The sequence below is a fragment of the Girardinichthys multiradiatus genome, chromosome 14 (genome assembly GCF_021462225.1).
Source record: "Girardinichthys multiradiatus isolate DD_20200921_A chromosome 14, DD_fGirMul_XY1, whole genome shotgun sequence".
In the NCBI taxonomy this organism is placed as follows: domain Eukaryota; kingdom Metazoa; phylum Chordata; class Actinopteri; order Cyprinodontiformes; family Goodeidae; genus Girardinichthys; species Girardinichthys multiradiatus.
This window is the reverse complement of record NC_061807.1, coordinates 41,798,563-41,812,574: the sequence shown is the minus strand read 5'-3', so window position 1 is coordinate 41,812,574 and position 14,012 is coordinate 41,798,563. Positions and strand designations below refer to the sequence as shown.

The following is a 14,012-nucleotide window of genomic DNA, read 5'->3' as shown; positions in this document are numbered from 1 at the left end:
TCCTCCTGCATCCAGAAACCACAGCGGGCGGAGGCATCCTCTCGTCCTTCCTTCGGTGGAAATCCTGGATCTCGAGCCTGGTGCCCTACGTCCCTCCCCCTGACCCGCCACATGTCACCCTCTTCTATGACAGGAATAACTGTGAGTGTTATCAGGAAAGCTTTGCTGAGGAGCTGGAGGGGACTTCCAGGGAGATCGCCACATCAGACATTTATGTAGCCCCTGAAGGTGTCGTAGCCTCCGTGCAGCTGTCTACAGAACAGGAGAACTGGTTTAAAATGTGGTCTGATGGTGTACCCCATGTTTCACTGGTGCTCCACCCTGCTCACGAAGCCCGCGAGCTGGGAGGAGTGTTAAAACGCTCCCTAGCTCTCACTGACTGGCATTCTTCATCCACACCCAATCTATCTTATTCCCTCATGTAACACCTACCGCATTACTAACATGTCCACAGACGTTGGCACCTTGGAACATGTGCAACTTGAAAGACATCATGGCAGAGAAAAAACAGATCATCCAATGGCTGCAGCTGTAGTTCAGAGCATGCCATCTTCACTTTGGGCAGAAGGCCCCACGGACGTGGGACTCATTCAGTGCTCTCCCATCACTTTCCAGCTTAACACTGACCGACCCATTTGGAAATCCCAGTACCCTCACAAACCAGCAGCCGAAAGTGGAATTTCTGACACCATAGAAGGGCTGTAGAACGCTGGGGTGCTGGAACCAGCTGACGGCTCTTCTTGGAACACACCCATCTTACCAGTAGAAAAGAAGGGCACTGGGAAATGGAGAATGGCCCACGACTTGAGAGCTGTAAATGCAGCACTTTCCACTCCTACAGTTCCAGTGCCCAATCCTTATGTTGCTCTTACCAATCTAAACCCCGAACATGCATGGTTCACCTGCATCGACCTTGCCAATGCTTTCTTCTGCCTGCCTCTAGCTAAGGAGTGCAGAGATATTTTTGCATTCATATATAAGTCAAACAGGTACTGCTACACTCGTTTGCCACAGGGTTTTGCTCTGTCACCAGGAATATTTAATCAGGTCCTTAAGGAATCCCTCCAAGACTGTCCCCTCCCACCGAACACCACATTGATTCAATATGTGGATGACATTCTTTTGGTGACACCAACTGTTTCTGAATGCTTGGAGGCCAAGGCTGTGGTACTCTCACACCTAGCAAAAGCTGGGTACAAGGTCAGCAAAGCCAAACTACAAATTTGCCGGAAACACGTGGATTTATTGGGCAGGGTAATCTCTCAGCCCGGGACAGGAATGTCCCCTTCACATGAATCTGCTGTCCTTTCTCATCCAAAACCGGTGCGGGTGAAGGACATGCTTTCCTTCTTGGGACTCACTGGATACAGCAGGTCATTTATTCCAGGATACACTGACCTAACTGCCCCACTCCGCGACTTAGTGAAGACACAGGGCATGCGCCATTTGACGGTGCCTCTAGAATGGACAACAGAAGCAGAGGAAGCATTTATTGCTCTTAAAACCAGCCTTTCCCAAGCTGCTCACTTGGCACATCCAGACTACACATTGCCCTTTCACTTGGATGTTTCTGTAACAGCACATACCGCGAACGGAGTGCTGTTCCAGAAAAAAGGGGGAGTAAGAACAGTGCTAATGTATATTAACGTGATACTTGACAACATGGAACAAAGACACCATGAATGTACCAGACATGCAGCAGGGTTGGCAAAAATAATTCAAAAAACAGCCCATGTGGTGATGGGACATCCACTACACATTTTAACATCACATGGGGTAGTGGCATTTGTCAATTCCAAAACTTTCACACTCTCACCATTGAGACAACAGAGATTGAGTAAGGTGCTGGAGGCGCCAAATATCATCTACAGCCATGAAGGGATCAACATGGCAGACAGAATGACAGAAGGAAAGCCCCACGTATGTTCCGAAAAAGTTGAGGTAAGTGAGAAAATCAGACCAGACCTACAAGGGGAACTACTGACAGAAGCAAGAAACCTGTACACAGATGGCTGCTGTTTCAGACATGACACAGAGGGTCTGAAAGCAGCCTATGCGGTGGTGGAAGACACAGGAACAAACTTTGTGACTCTTAAGGCAGAAGGGCTGACAGACACCCAATCAGCACAGAGAGCAGAGGTGCTAGCAGTAATAGCAGCCCTAGAACTAGGGGAAGGACAAAAAGTGAACATCTACACAGACTCAGCTTATGCCACGGGAGCAGTGCACGTGGAACTAAAGCAATGGATGAGAACAGGGTTTAGAACAGCAGGACAAAAACCCATTAAACATGAGCAAGAAATGAGAAGATTAGCTGAGGCCCTACTACTTCCCCAAGAAGTAGCGGTCATAAAATGCAAAGGACATGATAACAGCTATACTAGGGTGGCTCAAGGAAATCAAGCTGCAGACCAAGCAGCCAAAACCAAAGCTGGATATCTGCCCATACACATCTTGATGAACTCTGAAGTTGAATGGACACCAGAACCGACTCTGGAGGAGGTGAGTAGACTGCAAAAGGGGGCCTCACCGGAAGAGAAATCAGTCTGGAAGGCAAGAGGGGGAAGAAAAGACCAGGATGAACTATGGAGAAGTCCAGACGGACGTCCCATCCTACCCCCAGGGTTGACCACAGCAGCGCTGGAAGAAGCACATGGACCGGGACATGCAGGAACTGCACAAATGATGAAGAGTCTTGAGCACTGGTGGCATCCATACCGGAAACAGACGGTAGGTCATTGGATAAGCTCGTGTAGCACCTGCCAACAATTCAATGTGAGTCCCACTCTGAAGCCTGCACCAGGTAAGTTCCCTGTGGACCCGGTAGCAGGTAAGGAAATCATCATAGACTACACAGACATGACTGAGAGAGTGAATGGGTTCAGATATCTTTTGGTGTGTGTGGATGCATTCACCGGTTGGCCAGAGGCCTGGCCAGCAAAAAAGGAAGACAGCAAAACAGTGGTGAAGTGTCTGATTAATCACTACATTCCCAGGCACGGTTTTCCTGCAAAAATCAGGTCAGATAACGGCACACACTTCAAAAATGAAGAACTTAGAGAGGTTGAAAAGTTCCTGGGACTGAGACATTCCTTTGGAACAGTGTACCACCCCCAATCTCAAGAGAAGGTGGAAAGGATGAACCAGACAATGAAAACCAAATTGGCTAAGATCTGTGCACAAACTAAAATGAATTGGGTCACAGCATTACCTTTAGCCTTGATATCAGTAAGGAGCTCAGTCAGCCAAAGACATGGGTTGACACCCCATGAACTACAGACTGGAAGACCTTTTCCAGGCCCAAAAACCAGGTTGCCATTTATAACTGAATGTGAACAATCTATGTCTCACCGTGATTACTATAGATCTCTCCACAGCTTGGTTGCAGCATTCTCAAAACAGGTGGCCGCCTAACCATCCGATGTTCAAGCCACCACCTCAGACGCGGAGTGGATCCTTCTGAAAGTCATCAAACGGAAGTGGTCAGAGCCCAGGTGGACGGGTCCATTCCAGGTCACAGAGAGAACCTCACATGCGGTGAGGGTCAAGGGCAAAAGAGACACGTGGTATCATTGGAGCCAGTGTGCAGCAGCAGAGGCACCACAGAGATCGCTGCCAGAGGTCCAGCAGGACCTGAGGGACAACACCAGCACACCAGAAGACCTTTCTCACCCAATTCAAGGGGCAGAATAATCCCCTAGGGTGAGAAAGTGTTCATTTACACCTAAAGGTTAGTCTACACCTTAGGTGCACCGTCAGATCAGTGGTCCCACCAATAGGGGCAGAATAATCCCCTGGTGATACCACTTAGCTCCAGGTCAGTCTACACCTGTGAGTGAAGACCAGGACATCACACAGAAGAGGCGGATGTGATTGAGCTTTCCTCTCTTTCACTGGTGGTCGTAGCTGCTCTCCCACTGAGAACTGAACTGAACACTCGGAACTTCAAAAAAAAAAAGAGGTCTTTTGTGTTTCACCATATTGTTAATCCTTATCGTCCTTTACAGGTACCTTTGAAAAGAATGGGAGATCAAAAGTTAGGACCCAGGCCCCTTAAGGGTTGGGTCACGGGAGGTATAGGTGTTTTATCATTTTTCACTGTTACATTGATTCTAGGATTGTTGTGTGAACTTCCTTTCCAGACATGCTCCAGTCATCCCGGGATCAATAAAAGACAATCCAAACCCCAGGGTCCAGATAAATGCCTCCAAGCGTTTGGGGGAATAGAATTAAATTACACTCTCGGTGCGACCACGACTTTCCAATCTGATCTCTGCGACGTTATCAATTGTAGCTCTTACCAAATCTCAGGCAGCACATGGTAGACGAGGCTCCACTATTACCTATGCACTAATGTTGAACTCTCCACACACTGTGAGTCCACAAGTGCAGACACACCCACCCCTTTGTGCGGTAGGGGGTGGAGAAATACTATATATTACAGCAGACCATGGAATACCAATATTTTTAACCCTGACCCGACATCTAAACTTGAAGTGCTAAACATATCCCTGATACACTGTAGTTTACCGAATACCGCCTCAAACGGGCAACAGCCATTTCTTTTAACCCTTAAAGCCTTGACACACAACCCCCTAGGAACACACAACGCCCATTTCATGTTTGGTCTTCGACGAGGATGGAACACACAGAATCATCAAGATAAATTTCGGAAATCACTCCAATCAGGCAGAGTCAGACAAGGGGAGGATAAAGATAGACTACAACACCTTAAAACCCATAGAAATTATCCAGATGGCCACGGGATATACTGAAGATAACCTCTGGCTCCAATGGATAGCTCAGACTGCCAAAGAACAAAGTAAATCAGATTGTGTGGCATGCGCGGCTGCAAGACCACATTTAACTACTGATCCTGCTCCTCTATATCCAGAGGACCAGTGGGGTTATAGCTGTATGCTACAGCTGACTAAAGTGGCTACTCCCACAAACTGTACCACTTTGGCCAGTCTGTTCCCACCCATTGCCAATAACACCAGAGCAGGCCCTTTCACCCCTCAACAAAGAAATGGCACATACACTTGCTTTAACTACACTTCCACAATACCAAAGGCAAATGTAGGACAAATTCCTCGCGATTGGTGTAACATCACAGTGCCAGGCTCAGTGATAGGTCCCTGGGCAAGATCAGGACTCTACTATTATTGTGGAGGACATTGGCTATTAACTAGGATTCAAAATAATACTATTGGAATGTGTGCCATGGTTAGGTTGCAGGCCCCTCTCCTTCTGTTAGGTAAAGACTTTAAGTATCTTCCCTCGAAACATGCACAAAGCACGGCTCTCACTAGGCGATGGCGTAGACATGTCATGAAGCGGAGCACAAACGCATTTGACCTGACCGAAGGCTCGCCCACCTACATTGACGCAATTGGAGTCACCCGAGGCGTACCCAATGAGTATAAATTGGCGGACCAAGTCTCAGCAGGCTTCGAAAACATTCCCATTATTGCAGCCTTTTTTCCGGTAACTCCCAATAAAAATGTGGACCGCATTAATTACATACATTACAATGTTCTTCGAATGGCCAACCTCACTAGAGATGCTGTGGAGGGCCTAGCTAAACAAACTGGCCCCACATCCCTTACAGTACAAAATAGGATGGCCCTGGACATGGTCCTAGCAGAAAAAGGGGGTGTTTGTGCAATGTTTGGAGACATGTGCTGCACATTCATACCCAATAACACAGCACCTGATGGATCAGTTTCCAAAGCTTTGGAAGGGCTTAAAACATTGTCAGCAACCATGCATGAGCACTCAGGAATAGACAATCCGTTCGAAGACTGGATGACGGGCATGTTTGGACACTGGAAAGGGTTGATTATGTCATTGTTTATATCCATTGCTGTTTTTGTAGCTATTATGGTTACCTGTGGATGTTGCTGTGTGCCATGTATAAGATCTTTGATTGTTCGCTTTATAACTACAACCATTGAAGGGAAAACCGCACCTCCTCCTTCCCATATGATGCCTTTGCTTGCGGTGGATGCTAACGAGGAGGAGGACGAAGATTAACCCGTAAGAGTAAGTTACAGGGCGTATGATATGTATTACTGTCTAGGGAGCAGAAGGATGGTAGAATATTATATTGGCATATTTGGACCGACTATGGAATAAAGCACAGATAGACACCCTCCAGTTAGAGGGGTCAATACTCCCTGTCAAGACTTAGAAGGTTGTAAGCATCCTTGGGACTACAAAGGCCGGACAGGCAATAGTCCCTGGGCACATGGCGTGGCATTGGAGGCAGGGTCAAAAAGCATGATGACAAACATTTCCTTCTGCTCCACAGGTTGTAATGACTGTTCAAATAGTGGTGAAGTCTTAGGAGACTTCAAAAGGGGGATATTGTGGAGATATATTATGTGTGTGCATCATTATTATTATGTTCATAACCAGTGTGGGAAATAAAATGTATAACCTGTGTTAGTATAAGACATTGTAGCCTGCAGAATTGTTATTGCACAAACGTGGCCTTGAGTGTGATGAAGCAGAAAAATACTGAGAACTGAAGGAGTGTGTGAAAAGTAGAGACTGACTTACTCCCTGCTTATATCAGTAGATACGAGTGCACCTGGTGGACAATGACTGTCTAAATATGGTAAGCCGGAAAAGTGTGTAAGTGACTACATGTGAGAAAAAACTGTAAACAGGGCGCTGCCCATTTTTATGTGTGTTTTAATGAAAGCAATGTGCCCAGTGAGAAGCTCCGAAGTCGTCTCGGTGTGTGTCCTGATCACATGAGAGCTTCCCCTGGTCCAGGTACTTTAATTACATACAGCTGTCTCCGTGTGATTTATTCTAATGTGTTGTGAATTCCTCCAGGTTACGGTGAATAAACGAACGCGCAGAAGGCCTCTTTAAAAGGGGTACTTCAACACATCCATTATTATATTTAATCACTTTTAACAACTTTTACCAACAGAGAATCTGATCTTACTTTGAACTGCAGTATTTCCTCTGAATCAATGAAATGGAGCATCTCCTTCCAATTGAAGGAGGCTTTGTTCCTGTAAGCGTCAAGAGGGCCGCGGGGGAGATCAGCTACCTTCTGGTCCATCTTCTTTAGGAATGCAGAGCTTCACTTGGTACTTTCTACAAAGGAACAGGAGCAAATCACAGTGACAAGCAGAGTTAGCACTGTTAGTAGGCTAATAGAACAGCAAAGAATTACACTTTTTAAAATAATGCATGGTTAGACTTGTTAGACTTCATATAACCTTAAGTAACATAACATTTATTTATGAATATACAAATTCAGTAAAATTGAGTCTAGGATATGGCTTATTGGTTATTTACCAACAGGTTTATGTACAGAAAAAACTGCTGAAAGTTGCTTCTAAAGCCATTTTCAGATTAGACCTCTGTGCTTTCTCCCTCAGTTACATTGGGTACATATAATAATTCCCTAAAAACAGTGAATTGCGAGTCATCTGTTGTTCCTAAACTATCTGAAAGGGAGTCTTCTTCTGAGTGCTGTTTATGGTGGTAAATCCTCCTGCTGCCTGGTGACACAACCATACCTCATCGCTACATCACTCCTTGACATGCAAAGCCGGCGCCCTTCTATAAAAGTCAGCACACCGGCCTATGACTACCTCGCTCAGCGAATCAGGGCCGTTACAGAGGCAATCTGAGTTCTACCCCTCTCGCCACATCAATTCCTCCGCAAAACATATAGACGTGGCAAAAGGCACCTTGATCCCACCCTGAAGTGTGAAAGAGACCACAGACAACCTGTCAGCCAGCAGGTTGTCTTCACAGTCTGTTACCATGGTGAATACTTAAAGTTAGACTTCGCTAAACTCAGTGTTTCCCAAAACCCAAAGTTAAAATATTCAGATTTTTCACATAGTTAACTCTATAAAAATACCCCCTGAACACCTTGCTGCAGATGCTCTACTATATACCAAACTATTCTAGAGTGAGATGTGAGAACCATCAGTCAGTATAGACAGTATAGCTTGGACCAAAATGGGCCACCAACAGAATAAGGTTGCTAGATCTGACTAACTGCTTCTAGCCCAAACCCAGAGTAAAACCTGTCCGACTCAGTAAGAACCAGCCCAAATCTCAACCCCTCTTGAACCTCATGTTAAAAGTGTTAAACTGTTACAAGCATTATAAAGAACATGGTGGCACGTTCTTTTAAATCATAAAGTTCTGCTCGGATTTCTGTATTACAATACTTGCAATGAGATTTCGAGTCATCCTCTGGGACAGACAGACAGATTTTAGCTCCAGATCAGATTCTTTTCTCTTTGGCATGATGCCATCTTTCAACATCAAGTCAAAGCTTAACAGTAAAGGCCTTCAGACCAACGCACCCAAGCTTAACCCTTTAGCAAAAGCCCAAAGCTATTTCTTTCAGTGCAATGTGTTCAAAAGAAGCCCGCTAGGGCGGAAATCCGACCAATCTGGCAACCCTGCAACATGACAGCTACCCCAAACACAATCGATGTGATACAATGGACCAAAGTTCAGAGTTCAATCTGACAAAACACATTTGATCTGTGCAGAAAAACAAATCTCCACATCGCAACATTAAACTTGCTTCACATATTCTCTCATCACTTTCTTTCATCTGTTTTTATAACAAATCCCACAATCTGTTTATAGTTTAATCCAAGATATTATGAAATATTTCAACTGCACTACATATCCCTGTTAAGATACCACACACACATATTTAGCACATTATTCTAACATTTATTCCATTAGTGCATAAGGCCTTAAGTTACATCTGCGTCCTAAATGCATTTTATATTTCAGGAAAGTTGTATTTCTGCGTGGTTTCTAAGCAAAGCACAGCAAATGAAGATTTCGCTACTCGTTTGGTAAACAATAAGCACCTCCGTATAAAGAACTTTCTGGTTAGGTGTGTTCAGAGCAGGTTTTCTGTGCGTTTTTCTTACCTTTGACCTTGTTCAGGTACTTCTGCTCATTTTCTTTCCTCCACTGGGTGAAAGTTAAACGATAACATCTGTCCTGCTACAAAACTGTGCAGAGCTTTTGAGCCACCAGGGCGAACACCTCCTGTCTGTATCCTTCAGAATAAGAGCATTATTTTGAGTCATTTTAAATCTCATATATTTACATGATGAAGACAGAGACATTTTGATCGATTTTGATCACATTTTTTTTTTTTATCGCAATAATCATGTAATGACTCGTGTTGACATGAACTTAATCCAGCATATTATCCTTTAAAACCCAAAGGCAACTTCCTTGATTTATTTTGAAAGTCTGAACTTCTTTTTAAAAAAGCAATTTAACTTTATTCGCTAACTCCTATTTGACAATCAGACAGCGTTTGTCTTAAATTATTTGTAATACCTTAAAACTACTGCTATTAAAATGATCAATACTATCAAAAAATAAAATATACAAAGAGCAAAACGGTACCGATAAAAACAAGGACACAATAGACTGCTACTGAAAATAAGCACATATGTTAAATTAGGAATCTTTTTTTAATATCTACAGAGTTATACGTTTTGTATTCTCTGTATAAATATAAAGGTATTTTTTGAAAATCTCGTATATGAAATGAGATGACACCAGCAGTTTTTAGTGAATTTAAAAATCATTGAAAGTGCATTTTCTCCAGTTGGAAGTGGATCTTAGAAATCAGCACTAACAATGTGCTGTGGTTTTTCTGGGAGTGTTGTATTGTTTTTAGGGTTCATTCTGGAGAGATAGGCTGGTAGCCTTGCAAGCAAGGCATCTTTGTACACTTGCTTGCTGCACATCCAAATAATTGCAATCAGGTGTTCCAATCACTTCCATGGCCAGGTGTATAAAATGAACCACCTAGGCATTTCTACAAGCATTTGTGAAAGAATAGGTTGCTTTCAGAAGCTCAGTGAATTCCTGCGTGATACTCTGATAGCATGCCACCTGTGCAACAACTCCAGTCGTGAAATTTCCTTGATCCTAAATATTCGTCCATCAACTGTCAGTGGTATTATAAGATAGTGGAAGCAACTGGGAATGTATGCAACTCAGCCACAGAGTGGTAGATGATGTAAACTGACAGAGAGGGGACAGCAGATGCTGACGTGCATAGTGCTCAGACGTGGCTGACTTTCTGCAGAGTCATTCGCTAGAGACCGACAAACTACACGTGCCTTCAGATTAGCTCAAGAGCAGTGCATAGGGAGTTTCATGGAATGGGTTTCCATGACTGAGCAGAAATCCTTAAACTCCAATATGGACTTGCTGAAAGTGTGGAAAGAACTAATGGAGTGGAGTTAGCATGGGAATCCAGGAATTCTCTGAGGCTAGTGTTAACCAACGTTGAATAGTGTTAACCAAGGCTGAATAAACCCTCTAAGGACTGGGGTATCATGGTCTGAGGTTGTTTTGGACCAAAATGCAAATAGTCGCTTGACCTCAACATATTGAAAACAGATCTTCTTTAATTAAGGCTCAGAGATCAGCACTTACAAGGTCGTAGGAGATTCACAGAAGAGAATTTAATTCAATTCAATTCAATTCAGTTTATTTATAAAGCGCCAATTCACAACACGTCGTCTCAAGGCACTTCACAAAAGTCAGGTACATACATTCCAATTAATCCTAATCATTGAACAGTGCAGTCAGATTCAGTTATTTATTCAAATTGGATAAAAAGTTTTTCTCTCTAAGGGAACCCAGCAGATTGCATCCAGTCAGTGACTTGCAGCATTCACTCCTCCTGGATGAGCATGTAGAGACAGTGGACAGTCACTGGTGTTGACTTTCCAATTTACAACAAGCATAATCCAACTGGGTATATAAGCAGGGGGAGAAGAAGACTGGAACAATGAGAGATAAGCTAGGTTAATTAGAAGAGAAGTGGAAGCATGTACAGAAACTGGCTGTGGAGACTGAGGGAATGAATGGTTACTATGGCGACAAGAACTAGGAAACACAGGGACACGAGGGAACTAAACTATAAGAAAACCAAAGGGAAACTAGAATCTAAGGACAACGTTATCTGATAAGGAAGAGCAGAGAAGCGAAGACCTAGAATTACTATGAACTAAAACGTAAACAATAAGTGGAACTAAGCCTAGTGAGGAAACAAATAACTATAAACTATAACAAATTATTTAAGGAACTGTTCCCTCTGATTACCAGCCCCATTTTAGATATGATTAATCTATCCTTAGTAAACGGATATATACCACAGGCTTTTAAGTTAGCTGTAATCAAACCTTTACTCAAGAAACCTTCGCTTGATCGAGATGACTTGAAAAATTACAGACCTATATCCAATCTTCCATTCTTATCTAAAATTCTTGAGAAAATAGTTGCTAATCAAATGTGTGAGCATTTACACAGCAATGACCTGTTTGAAGAGTTTCAGTCAGGTTTCAGAGCTCATCATAGCACTGAAACAGCTCTGCTGAAAGTCACTAATGATATTCTTATGGCCTCAGATAATGGACTTGTGTCTGTACCTGTCCTCTTAGATCTCAGTGCTGCATTTGATACAGTCGACCATAATATTCTCTTAGAAAGGCTGGAATATGCTGTAGGGATCAGGGGAACAGCGCTAGGCAGGTTTAAATCTTATTTGTCTGACAGACTCCAGTATGTTCATGTAAATGATAAATCATCTTCAAACTCCAGGGTTAATTGTGGAGTACCACAGGGTTCAGTGCTTGGGCCAATTCTCTTTACTATATATATGCTTCCAATAGGTCAAATTATCAGGCTGCATAGGATAAATTTTCACTGTTACGCTGATGACACTCAGCTTTACTTATCCATGAATCCTGATGAGCCCAACCAGTTAGATAGACTACAAGCATGTCTTGAAGACATAAATACTTGGATGACTTTAAATTTTTTGCTTCTAAATTCAGACAAGACAGACGTTGTCGTCTTTGGACCGGAGTCTTTAAAAAAGAAACTGCTTAGTCAATCACTTAACCTGGATGGCATTAAATTGACCTCCCGTAATAAAGTAAAAAACCTTGGTGTTATTTTTGACAAGGACATGTCATTTAAATCCTATATTAAACAGGTTTCTAGGATTTCCTTCTTTCACCTCCGGAACATTGCCAAAATTAGAAATATCCTATCCAGGAGTGACGCTGAAAAACTAGTCCATGCATTTGTTACTTCAAGGCTGGACTATTATAATTTTTTACTATCAGGATGTCCACAAAATGCAGTTAAAAGCCTTCAGCTGATTCAAAATGCTGCAGCAAGAGTTCTGATGAAAATTAAAAAGATAGATCATATTTCTCCTATTTTAGCTTCCCTTCATTGGCTCCCTGTTAAATCCAGAATAGAATTTAAAATTCTCCTCCTCACATACAAAGCCCTTAATGATCTAGCTCCATCATACATCAGAGATCTGGTTGTTCCATATGTTCCTAACAGAGCACTTCGTTCTCAGACTGCAGGTTTACTGGTGGTTCCTAGAGTCTCTAGAAGTAGAATGGGAGGCAGATCCTTTACTTATCAGGCTCCTCTCCTGTGGAACCAGCTCCCAGTTTTGGCCTGTGAGGCAGACACCCTGTCTACTTTTAAGGCTAGGCTTAAAACTTTCCTTTTTGATAAAGCTTATAGTTAGATAAAGCTTATAGTTAGATAAAGCTTATAGTTAGAGTGGCTTAGGTTATCCTGAGCTATCTTCCTTATTTTTTACCTCTGCCTTCCTCCCTCCCTGTTGGATGGAGTAAGAGAGAGTCAGGTTTTGCCTAAACCGGCTCAGTTATGGTTGAGGTGCAAACACACCCTCCATTTCTGCTACCTGTATGACCCCTTCTCTTTTCCAATGGTTATAATTAGTCTGACAGAGAGAGGTATCCCGATCCTTGTGGTTTTTAGTATAACAATGGCCATCAGTGGGCTCTAGATGGACAAACTTTATCAGTTTATTATTTTACTTAGTGCTCCTACACGTGGCCCGTTCTGGGGTGGCTGGGCTCTGGCACTCTGTGGTTTGGTCTGGGCTCCCCGGCGGCCCTGCTCCGTTCCGGACCCTTTGTGGGGTGCCTTGAGACGACATTGTGGTAAATAAGCGTTATATAAATAAATAAACTGAAACTGAAACTATCTCTGTAGTTATGATGCTATAGGCTTAGGCTGCTGGACATAACGACCACTTTCACCCTCTTCGCTACATTCTCACACTACTCTCCAATTTTGCATTATTTGCTGTTATTTCAGTTTTTAACTTTGTGTTCTCTCTCTTTTCTCTTCCTAGAAGCTCCACCTGGCCTGACGCTGTGTCTACCTGTGACACCTTTTTGGAGAGGGGCATCATCCAAGCTTCTGCTGGCAACAACTTAATGCTCACCTTCTACAGATGATCCACTTGGCCCTGTCTTTCAGTGTTTAACCCTTCCTCTCTCCTAGATATAGCAATTGACTGAGCTTTTACTGTAACTAATTATATGTGCTCTCTTTCAGACTCTAACCTTGAAAACTGGCTCAAAGTTTATCTGTTCTTTCTAGGTGAAACGACTAAAGGAGCTACATACATTAACAATAACTTTTCCTTCCAATAGAAAGGACTCCTGGATCAGTGCTTCTTTGTTCTCTTTGTGTCTCTGCTCTGTTCTCTCAAACCTCCAGTTGGTCGTGGCAGATGGTCGCTCACACTGAGCCTGGTTCTGCTGGAGGTTTCTTCCTGTTAAAAGGGAGTTTTTCCTCTCCACTGTCGCTACATGCATGCTCAATATGAGGGACTGCTGCAAAGTCAACGCCAGTGACTGTCCACTGTCTCTACATGCTCATCCAGGAGGAGTGACTGCTACAAATCTCTGACTCGATGCAATCTGCTGGGTTTCCTTAGATAGAAAAACTTTTTATCCAATTTGAATAAATAACTCAATCTGACTGCACTGTTCAATGGTTAGGATTAATTGGAATGTATGTACCTGACCTTTGTGAAGTGCCTTGAGACGACATGTGTTTTGAATTGGCGCTATATAAATAAACTGAATTGAATTGAATAAAAACTGGGTGAGCACCTTAGACTGATTGTT

The 14,012-nt window shown here is 43.2% G+C and overlaps 1 protein-coding gene across 1 annotated transcript in view; it reads right to left on the bottom strand.

The window, feature by feature from the left end:
* The window catches only part of acox3 (acyl-CoA oxidase 3, pristanoyl), a 39,397-nt gene extending 30,345 nt beyond the window's left edge, over positions 1-9,052 (bottom strand). The window contains exons 1-2 of the mRNA XM_047386724.1: positions 8,937-9,052; positions 6,962-7,116 (exon numbers count right to left, since the gene is read on the bottom strand). Of these exons, the coding sequence (XP_047242680.1) occupies positions 6,962-7,081 (120 nt within the window). The 5' untranslated portion in view covers positions 7,082-7,116; positions 8,937-9,052. The remainder of the gene's footprint in view (positions 1-6,961; positions 7,117-8,936) is intronic.
* Between the last annotated feature and the right edge of the window lie 4,960 nt (positions 9,053-14,012).